The sequence below is a fragment of the Zingiber officinale genome, chromosome 1B, assembly GCF_018446385.1.
Source record: "Zingiber officinale cultivar Zhangliang chromosome 1B, Zo_v1.1, whole genome shotgun sequence".
NCBI lineage: Eukaryota > Viridiplantae > Streptophyta > Magnoliopsida > Zingiberales > Zingiberaceae > Zingiber > Zingiber officinale.
The window spans coordinates 116,457,814-116,468,509 of record NC_055986.1 but is presented as its reverse complement, the minus strand read 5'-3'; the positions used below and the strand labels follow the sequence as shown (position 1 = coordinate 116,468,509).

The 10,696-nt window shown below is 37.1% G+C and overlaps 2 protein-coding genes across 2 annotated transcripts; one reads left to right on the top strand and one right to left on the bottom strand.

Moving 5' to 3' along the window:
- The first annotated feature begins 466 nt into the window (after nt 1-466).
- LOC121989476 (protein RGF1 INDUCIBLE TRANSCRIPTION FACTOR 1-like) lies at nt 467-2,029 on the top strand. Its single transcript, XM_042543593.1, has 4 exons — nt 467-742; nt 812-1,021; nt 1,121-1,336; nt 1,426-2,029. The coding sequence occupies exons 1-4, from the start codon at nt 740-742 to the stop codon at nt 1,708-1,710; spliced, it is 714 nt and encodes a 237-aa protein (XP_042399527.1). The 5' UTR covers nt 467-739; the 3' UTR covers nt 1,711-2,029.
- Nucleotides 2,030-3,876: 1,847 nt separating this feature from the next.
- Nucleotides 3,877-10,192, bottom strand: LOC121974916 (probable acyl-activating enzyme 17, peroxisomal). Its single transcript, XM_042526205.1, has 14 exons — nt 9,892-10,192; nt 9,469-9,598; nt 9,112-9,362; nt 8,810-9,014; nt 8,103-8,143; nt 7,892-8,017; nt 7,298-7,371; nt 6,857-7,077; nt 5,502-5,596; nt 5,206-5,422; nt 4,779-4,904; nt 4,553-4,651; nt 4,258-4,473; nt 3,877-4,172 (listed from the first exon to the last, which is right to left on the bottom strand). Exons 1-14 carry the CDS (start codon nt 10,137-10,139, stop codon nt 4,071-4,073), a joined length of 2,151 nt encoding a protein of 716 aa, XP_042382139.1. The 5' UTR covers nt 10,140-10,192; the 3' UTR covers nt 3,877-4,070.
- Nucleotides 10,193-10,696: the final 504 nt, after the last annotated feature.

Here is a 10,696-nt window from a genome sequence, read left to right as displayed (position 1 = left end):
TGATAGTTTAATCATATTTTAATAATATATGAGACGAACTGTTTCGTTCCTAGTCGATCAACTACGCCATTGAATAGTAATCATTTAGCTATTTGTATTCATGAAGCAATAAAATTAAACAGAGCATTCTTAATCGATCATTTTCTCCTGAAAAATGAATAAAAAACAAATCTTTCTTCAGCCAAAATGGCAGTCTCAGTCAACTGTCATTGCATATGCTTCGCTTTCATCTTATCTCTGAACATTGATTAATTCACGGCAAGTGGTGCAGTGCATTCTGTCTCTCTCTTCTCATGTGAAAAGATAAATAAATATGCACAAATGAGCAATTCCATTTAATCTAACGATTCACAAAGAAATAGTCTGTATGATTAAATATCGTCCATTTGTTTTTTGTTTTTTGTTTTTATTTTGAGAAATTTGGTCGTCACATTTCGGCAAAACCGCCATATAGAGATAAGTATTCTGTTCCTTTCTCTTCTCTAGAACTTCCCACTTCGTCTCCTTTCTTCCTTCGTCAACCCCCTTTTCCCCTCGCTTGCGCGGCGATTCCCGTTGCTATTTTGATGCAAAGTAGGATCTTTCGACGACATCCAAGTCCCGATTCACGGCGCCAGGATTCGACTTTTCGGTCGGCGATAAATTAAGTCGCCGTCGTGTTGGAACTCGATCCCCTGTTTCAGCGACTCCAAAGATCGTATTTTTAAGCGGCGAGCGAGCGAGCGAGGATCTGGAAGTGATGGTAAAGGCCGCGAATACATCCTTTCCTATGCGATTTAGGGATTTGATTGATGGATTGCGATTCCTCCAGGTGAGCCCGATGTTTTCAGCAGCCGGAGGGAACAGGGAGATGGGTCCGCCGCTATGGCTGAGGCCGCTGCTGAAGACCAGCTTCTTCGTTCCCTGCGCCGTCCATGGCGAATCCAATAAGAACGAGTGCAACTTGTACTGCCTGGAGTGCACCGGCCAGGCTCTCTGCTCCTATTGCCTCCCCGAACACAAGGATCACCACGTCGTTCAGGTTGTTAATTATTCTTCTCGATCACAAACAAACGCTCTCTTTTTCATCGATCGACTGAGTCTGATTGAACAATTCGATTCGTGTTGCGAATTTGTTTAGATTCGGAGGTCGTCGTACCACAATGTGATCCGAGTGTCGGAGGTGTCCAAGTTCATCGACATCTCCTGCATCCAGACTTACATCATCAACAGCGCCAAGATCGTGTTCCTCAACGAGAGGCCGCAGCTGAGGCAGGGGAAGGGCGTCACCAACACCTGCGAAATCTGCTGCCGGAGCCTTTTGGATTCCTTCAGATTCTGCTCCATCGGCTGCAAGGTTTCACCTTTCCATCAAATTTTCCGTCAGAATAATTTAATCGATTAATTAAATTATCTAATATCTTCTCTGTGATTAATTCCTATCAGCTGGAAGGGATGGGAACGGACCCGGAGCTCAGCTTCGTACTCCGCCCCAAATCAGGACGCGAATCGTCGCTGATGCTCGATTCAGAATATTCCGACGAGCCATTGACGCCTCGCAAGTTGCGGAAGACGGCGCCGCCGTTCGGCCGGAGCTTCATCCAAATCCCGGCCACCGCCGCCACCCACTCCGGCAACGAAAGCAGCAGCATTTCACCGGGGACGCCTCCTATCGTCGTCAGCTACCGCACCTCCCCGCGGAAGGGCGTGCCGCATCGAGCTCCTTTCTGAGAAGCTCCGGCCGAGGTTCAGATTCATAGTTACCTATAATTATCATATTGTTCATAGTAAATCATCAAATTATATAGAAAAAATGATGAACACACTGTGAATAATGTAGAAAGATCATATGCTCCATATCATTATCAGTTTAGCACAGGAAGGGAAGAAAAAAGTATTGATTTCTTTCCTTTATATTGTACATAATTTTGTCAGAGCCTTTGATAGTTTTATAATGTACAATATTGTACATACAGTGGTGCAAGGGTGATTAATGTGAGTAAGTTTTTTGTTTTTTGGGTGCTTCAAAAGAAAATATATTTTTTTCTTCTGTTGCTGTTGCTGTTGCTGTTGGTGGTGATTTTTTACGTTGTCCTATGGTGCTTCCAATCGTACTGTCAAAAAGGAGAAGCTTTAGGTATCATTAATCTAATAATTCAGCATGCCTTTTGTACTTGAGGCAATGAGCTGTGTCGATTAGGTACACATGCAATGCCAAGGCCACGCAGTGCAACGCATTTAATTTGGTTGGTTTTGATGATTATGATTAATTATTATTAAATAAACTGATATAAGCTTTAGTGTTCTATTTGGTGAAACTTTGGTGACATATCTTATTAATTATCATGGAATTTGAGATGTTGATGATATGCAGACAGAAAAATGATTTTATTTCTTAATTAATTATTGTGTTCTATTTATACTAACTTGCGGACGAGAGGACTATATATGGAAGCATGAATTTCATCGATGCAATGGAAGTGACTGATCCCTGTTAAGTTTGGCAGTAATTCACTTGCATGCCTTTCTACCAAGATCATTAGCTTAATTAGCTTTGAATTAGTTGTATAATTAAAAGTAAAGTAAGTGAATGAATGATGCATACTCATATACAACCTGACGGAGTGTGGAATGAGATCGATCGATCTTTAAGGGAGCTTGGCACAACATTCTTATGTAATTATCTGCATATCCTTGTCTATGTAATATAAACCAAATCCACATTAATTAATTAGCTAAAAGGGATCAGTTATCTGTTATTATGGTCATTTAATCTCTTGCTGGAAAATGTTTTACTTGCATGGAAAGCAGCTGAAGGGGAAGGAAAAGAGAAGGAAAGTAGGAGAGAGAAAGGATGGAAATTATGGATTACTGAATAAAGAAGATGGTGCGGATGGAACATAACAACATTCAGGGGAGATGAGAATAAGAAGCATGCAGTAAGTAGCTGGATTGTACTTCGTAAATTGTAGATTAAATCTTAAAGTTCATGATACAGATAGGTATTCAGTCAATTCTGAAGAAGTCGTGCATCTTTTATTTTTTTTTTTAAACAAAAAGGACAATGTCCCTAACACTTTTCTTCAAGTTGCAAGATCCAATTGGAACTAATCTTAGACAAAGTCCATAGGCCCTTCTCTACATTGGATTGCCTCTCCTTCTCCAACATGTAGACTAGTATGGAATATGATTGTCCCACTGGCTGGTAACAGTTGGTGTTGAGCTGCAATAGTATGGAATGTGATTTCATTGGGCTTCTTAATTGGCTATGAAAATACTAAGCCATTTAAGCTGTCCATTTCAAATATAAAGCCCGCAACTCCAAATCCCAAATCACAACCGAGCACCAGACATCGATTGGTTTCTCTTCCTTTGTTGTATTAAACCAATCCTTCTGTTGTATTTTATCCAATCGATCAGTAGAATTTCTCACCCATTTGATATGAGTTAAGATTTGTTTCTCTATTCTATTAGGTGCGCTTACAAGTTAAGATGTTAAGTATTATATTTAAAGATTGAAAAATAATATGTTGAGAAAAAAATTTCAGGAATAGACATATAAAATGATGGACCACAAAAGTAAAAATAATGAGTCATTAACTTATGTGTCTATTCTTGAACTTTTTTCTAAAATTTTTTTCCTTGCGTATCATTACTTTTAAAGATTTATGTTTAATACAATGATCTAATTTATATTTAATAGTGGACTTAATTGATGAATATGAATTTTATATGTAAAGACCTATTGATTAAGATTTTATCTTTGTCATGATAGCTTTCCAATGAACTTTGGTCTTGCCCCAAGGGAGGGCTGCCATCATACTAGAACCTTTGCTGAAAGAAGAAACAAATATCCTATATATGCATATATTTCTTATGAAGATGATATGAACTATGTGAGAGGTAAATAATCATCCACAAGACTTTCCATTGTTTGTCAAAAGTAAAGTTCAGGTGATCCTGAAGGAAGACATTTATTTATAAGGATTATGTGACAAATCCTTCAAAAAGAAAAAAGTTCTCAAGTCTAATGCGAACCAAGGCATTTATGAGGATGAAATTACATCTTTATAAGAGACCACCAAAGCACATCAGATCTTGGATTGTTGCGACAACTGCTCTCGCAGAATTCTTCGCATAACCTTGTTCGAAGCAGTTCGTGGCAGAGAAGCCATCGGCACGATGAATGAAACCTTTTACAGGAGCAACAAGCAAGAAGGCATCACAATAGTATGATGGTATCTTTAGGAATGTGACAGGAGATGAACAAACAAGAACCTTAAATAAAGGATTCAGTTTCTTTTGCAGTGCGGAGTTGAAGGCCAGCTTCAACTTGTCCAGATCTTCTTCTTCCAACTGATATTGATCTTTAAAGACAACAGCCATGAATAATTGCTCAGGCCCACCAGAAGACGGTGGAACACCGATTGCAGCAGTCTCGAGGATGGTGTCGTTGACACTGTTACATACCTGTTCAATCTCGACAGAACTCACCTGAGTAAATAGCAGATTTGACAATTGATTAGAACATATTTGCTCAGAAGGATGAAATTATTTTGCTCTCAATGTGCACCTTGATACCGCCTAGGTTCATCACATCATCTGCACGGCCATATGGCCGATAGTATCCTCCAGGAGTATGCATAAATATATCCCCATGTCTTCGAAGTTGCTGCATGTTCCAGCTTGATTAAGCTTGTTAACTCGAGAAAATGATATCATATGTAGAAAAGTGGTTCCTGATCAAGCTTACTTGCTTCACAAAGACTAGAAAGTGTAGTGAAATCAAAATGACTTACTTTTCCATTGTAAATTGGCATGCCCTTAAAGTAGACATCATAATGATCAGCATTCAGTAAAGTAGTTGATGCCCCAAACATTGTTGGATCAAGGGCGACCTCGCCTATCCCAGCTACATTGTCCGGCTGTGATAGATGGCAAAAAAACTAGCTTTCACCAGGTAGATAAATATATATCTTCTGAAGTGAATTGCCAAAAAATAAGAATAATATCCCTGATAATATGAAGCTTTATTATGCACCAACCATAAACAAAATGTGGTTGCTATGACCAATGAGAAGCTATGCACTACTAAATAAAAGTATGGTCTAAATTCCTTATTGTTAACTGATCTTTTCCACTGATTACATGGGTTTCTTTACTGACAATTCTAACTTCTAAGCGCAGCCAAACAAAATTAGCCAAGTTCAAAAAAGAAATACTGACAAGTGGATTCCCGTCGCCATCAAGGATATAGATTTTGCATCCTGGAGCTGATGTACTAAATGCAGCTAATGCTTGCGGCTGCAATAGGGTCCCTGAAACAAATGCACTTCCGATCTCTGTGCCACCACAACATTCAATAACTGGCTTGTAGTGAGCTCTGCCCATAAGCCAAAGGTAGTCATCCACACTAGATGCCTCACCAGTCGAGCTAAAGCAACTATGCATGGGAAATATATACATCATTAGTTTCAGGGTCAAAAACATGCCAGAATATCAAGCTTCCAAAGTTTATCTACCGAATGCTTGACCAGTCAAGGCCGGTGGTGCAATTTTTATCTTTCCATGCGCGCACAATACTTGGAACAACACCAAGCATTGTTACCTTGGCATCCTGCATTGATTCAAAAACTGTTAATTGACGATTTTTGTTCTGGAATAAATTGCTTGAAGCTCCACAGACCTTGGAGTAAGCCACTGAGAGACAACAAAATAAATTGAAGACTACAAACATAGCCATTCACTGAAATTATTTCATGTTTTAAGTATTTTCCTAGTAATGAGCAACATCAACGTCATGAATTACCAATATGAAACTCCAGAAGCATGCTTCTCAAAACCAGCCTACAGCTGTTATTAAATTTGTATAACAAACCGTATCTATTTTCATGGTGTCTGGAGAATTTTTATTAGTGGTTTAGATGATACCAAATAATCTTCTAAGCCACATTTTGATCCATTCATAAAATAAACAACAAAAATAAATAAATGCAACGTTTCAATGACATGTAGACATGAGACTCCTATCAATATTTTTTGGTAAGAAAATCTTAATCTTCCCGACATAGTTTATTTGTTATCTTTTACAAATTTTTTTTATTTTATAAATTAATTAATATATTTCATGTTTATTTTACTTGAGTGGGAATGAAGTTATAATTAAGTAGAACAAACTGAGAAGGTAAGAGAGTAAAGAAATATCCAACACACTGTGGCTTAGGAGGAGAGACTGACATGAGGGTGCTTCGAAAAGTTTTTTAAGCGTGCTTTGATTTTTTTTTAAAAAAAAAGAAGTAAAACGTCAAAACTAGGGGGGGGTGGTTTTGGTGTCTTGCCCTATAATCAAGGAGCCATGAATCAATTTTCTCTTTCCCACGTGATGGACCATGAAATAAATCCTTATTTCAAATCTAAACCATAAACAACTCAAAGAATTAATTCTCATGATTCTTCAAAAGGTGTTGAGAAAATCACCATAGATGTTATCCTGAAGTGAGTTGCTGCAGGGTAAACAAGTAGAAAAAGTGGAATAAATTGTTCTATAATCCAATTTCTATGTTAAAAAAGGCAACCATTGTTAGAGCTCTAGAAAGACAAGCATGTCTAACACAAGAGTCGTTTTCTGAGTCACTTCTTAGTTCTCAAAGATCTTTTGCTGTTGCATTTCAAATGCAGGCACATGACTATGCATGTGACAATAAAAGATGCATGTTTCAGAAAAGTAACATCACCATTTTGCCCCAATATAGTTTCAAATAGGTGTATCAACTCTTACTGTATTAACATAGCATACATACAACTAAAAAAAAGAAAAAGATCCATCCTTTTAAAATCTGCTAGCGCAAAATAAATAAATAAAGTGAAGCTATATAACCTGTACAAATTTTGTGAATCCAGATCCAAGAGGAATGCCATGGTATAAAGCCATAGAAGCTCCATTTATTAAAGAGGCATAAACAAGCCATGGACCCATCATCCAACCAAGATTAGTAGGCCATGCAACAACATCACCTTTACGTATGTCCAAAATTGACCATGCATCAGAAGCAGCCTTTAGAGGGGTTGCATGTGTCCATGGAATTGCCTTTGGCTCCCCTTGCAAAAGGAGTAAAGCAAACAATACTCAAAACTCCAGAATCAGATACCTGTTTAGCGATACGTATGCCTATGAAAAAGAAATTATCAAGTTCAAATATGATGTGCATGTTTCCTAGAGCAGTGATCTAACAGGGTTCTGTGAGTTGTGACTCGGACGCCGGGAAATTTTAAGACAAATGCAGTTGAGGGTTAAGATCTATACAATCAAGACTATTACCTGTAGTTCCAGAAGAGAAGAGGACGTTCATAAAGGCCTCAATAGGTTTATCCACTGGTTCATAAGGAATGTCTCTGCATTTGCAGAAGAAAGAAAAACATAGATACAGATGATAATTTAGAGAAATTAAAAACTCAATAATTCATTGATTCAAATGTCAATTTAAGCACATATTTGGCATCTATAAAAGAAAATAGAATTTCACTAACTATTTTTGGTATACAAAAACTTTATGGTACCAAATTCACTAGTCAACGATGTAAGGAATAACACTCAATAAACACTAGTGTGTTTCATTATTATGTAGCTTAACTTATAATCTATTTTTCTTATTTAAAATTCGTTAATCACCCTTAGAAATATATATAAAGCAGCAATCATCAACTTGCTCACTTATTTATCCATCAATAACGAAGACCAATCTTGCTGGGTGCATCATCCTAACAGTTCACAGGTTAAAGCAAAGGTCAGCTTAATGCATGACTCTCCTACCTATATGGGTATGGTAAGATCAATGTTCTCGTCGAAAACACAGTTTAATCATTTAAACAAAGTTTTTTTTAAAAGAAAAGAAGCATGAATACAGGTGCATACTTGGTATGTTTTACTCTTTCCAAAAAATTATGCCAAGAAATATCATCTGCGCGTAATCCTGTTATTGTGGTAGAAACTCTTGCTGAAACGACGATTGCTAAAGGAGCATGAGCTTCCACAACTTTACTATAAAAACCAAAAGTTATGCAATTAGAAACTAGAATCTATCAAATGCTTACAATAACACTCCAAGGGATATTATGTACATCACCTGTACAGAGGTAGTTTCTTTTCACCTCGAAGGATATAATCCTGCAATCAAAGTTAACCATTTGAATAGGACAAAAATTTGAATGTTAGTATGAAGTTTTCCTGATTATGATGAAAGTTTGATATTATGCATAGGGCTGTAAGATTAGTGTTCGGCTAGATAAAGCTCATTTATGTTCACTCAATAGTAATGGAACATATAAAATAATCGAGCTTGAACAATTTATTAATAAAACTTATTGACTAATTTATTTAAAATTTAATTATAAATTTATTTCTTTTTTTTATTCAAGTACATAAAAATATAGTAATTTATAAATTTTTATAATGTTAAATTATTCATAATATACTAAAAATAAGAAATTAATATAAGTTTCTTGTATTGGATAAAGGTTTAACCTAATTTGTAAGAGGACAATGACACTCTTAGTTGAACTCGATAAAAAGCTCAAGCTCGGCTCAAGCTCGGCTCAAGCTTGATAAGATTTTTAATAACCAAGCTCGACAAGTAAATAAGCAATCTTAAAGACAGCTAAGCTCAGTTGATCTCGTTTACACCCTATTTATGCATCTTTGTCTCTTAGTATCTCTTTAGCAATAAATACTTCATGTTTCAATCAACATTCAACCTTTATCAACGAGTGCAGTAAAACCAAACATGATATTAGTGTCTCTGCTCGAGAAAAGCTTGCTAGCAGGAAAAATAACCTGGGTGAAAATTGCTTTTGCATTTGCTATGTTGAGCCTTGTCACTATTTCCTTGGGGACAAAGCTATCCGCTATAGACACCACCACATAACCTGCTAATACAATAGCTAGGTAGATGACAATAGAAGTCACAGTCATTGGCATGTCTATTGCAACAGCAGATCCTTTGGGTAAACCCAGTGTATCAAGTGCATTAGAAACCAACCTGAAAAATCAAAGAAACAAATGAAATTACAACAATTGTAACTGGCTGTTCATCTAAGATTAACTAAATACAAGAAACAATATAAAATAAATTATACCAGACTTTAGTCCGTAGTTCCTTGAATGTCATGGTATTTACAGGTAAAGCATCATATCCTTCATCTCTCCATATAATTGCAACATCATCAAGGTTTCTATTACCATTCAAACTCAAGCATAAACTGGCAGAGTTTAAATAAGCCCCTGGCAACCATTGCCCTCCAGGATATAAATTAGTACAGCGTAGAATGCAAGATGGAGGCACCGGAAATGAAATATCCATCTCTTCAAAAACCATCTTCCAGTAAGCCTACTAATCCGAACAACATATCAAAGAAGCCAATTCAAGTCAAATTTAAAATCCATTAACAAGCTAACAACGCATAGTACGATTTCCAAATTTTGTCCAGGTATACCTCTGGGTTAGCCACTGAAAATGCCTGCAAATCAGGAAAGCTTGATGCTGGATCTTTGTATTTGTCTCCAAGTAACTCTTTCCCACGCTTCTGCAAAACCCTGCCTATATTTGTGGCGGCAGCGTTCTCTCTGGTTTAGGGTCGTTTCAAATTCATCCACGGGACAACGATGGTACAACGAAAAGATCAATTCTATATTTCGGAAGACGTCATCTTTTGTCACTAGCGAGACTATCGTGCTCACTAATTTCTATTTTAATGAAGGTTCAGAAATCGAACTTCCAAATACGAATTATCCATGGAAACTAACAAAATTGTCGGAAAACTAACAAACTTTAATTGATCAAAAAACACGAATTATCCAACACAAACCCAAACAAAATCGCGCGATCCAATCCAACTGCAAAAAGATGAAGAAATTACTTGTCGGGAAGCCAAGCTGGAGGGGGGTCGGGACGAAATCCCCTGTAGCACCCGTAGTACAACATCTGATGAAGGGGGAAAGGGAGTCTAGGGCTTAACAGTTGCTTCGAGATGGCGTCCCAAGCCTCCGGACCGGAGGTCCCTCGCTCCGAGAGAATCCGCCGTAGGGCGGCATGGAGCCTCTGCGCCACGACCGGAGGAACCCCAGTGGCTTCGATCTCCTCCGCCGTGACGTCGGCTACCTCCATGCCCGCCAATGGACTAATGGAGGCTCCTACCCGCCACACCTGTCTCGGGTGTAAAAAGGGAATTTTTCATTTTAGCTCTTAAGCCTTACCTTATTTCAAAAGCACCCCCTGTGCTTTTGAGGAGAAAGTATATGAATGGATTTAATTATAACTAAGTTAGATTTATATAGTTTTAAATGAATTTCTATGACAATAATACACTCTTAAAGAGGGCAGGATCCTCTGGTACAGGATCTTTAAGTCATAATTCTCTACTTATTCACTAGTTGGATTGGTTGAATTCTACCTATTTAATAGACGATAAGATTTAATCCACCCAACTAATAAATAAATAACTAAATAGGGTCTCTTTTGATTAAAAAAAAAAAAAAATGAATCAGAGCATCGGCTACTAAACTGCCATTGATTAAAATTTTAAAAATAACATTACAAAGGAAGAATAAAAACATTTATACTTTAATACACTCTATGAATTTTTATAAATATATATAATAAGTAATTTTTATGACATCATTATAAATGGAAAATAAAAAAAATGAGCAGTAGCTTTGTTTCCT

Bases quoted from the DNA above. Each gene is read 5' to 3' on its own strand.
- LOC121989476 (XM_042543593.1), top strand. The intron at 1,022-1,120 runs GTTGTTAATTAT...GAATTTGTTTAG, and splicing joins AGGATCACCACGTCGTTCAG to ATTCGGAGGTCGTCGTACCA. The intron at 1,337-1,425 runs GTTTCACCTTTC...AATTCCTATCAG, and splicing joins TCTGCTCCATCGGCTGCAAG to CTGGAAGGGATGGGAACGGA.
- LOC121974916 (XM_042526205.1), bottom strand. From the start codon at position 10,139: ATGGAGGTAGCCGACGTCACGGCGGAGGAGATCGAAGCCACTGGGGTT. The intron at 9,599-9,891 runs GTAATTTCTTCA...ACCCTAAACCAG, and splicing joins CCAGCTTGGCTTCCCGACAA to AGAGAACGCTGCCGCCACAA. The intron at 5,597-6,856 runs GTTATATAGCTT...GAATCAATGCAG, and splicing joins GATTCACAAAATTTGTACAG to GATGCCAAGGTAACAATGCT.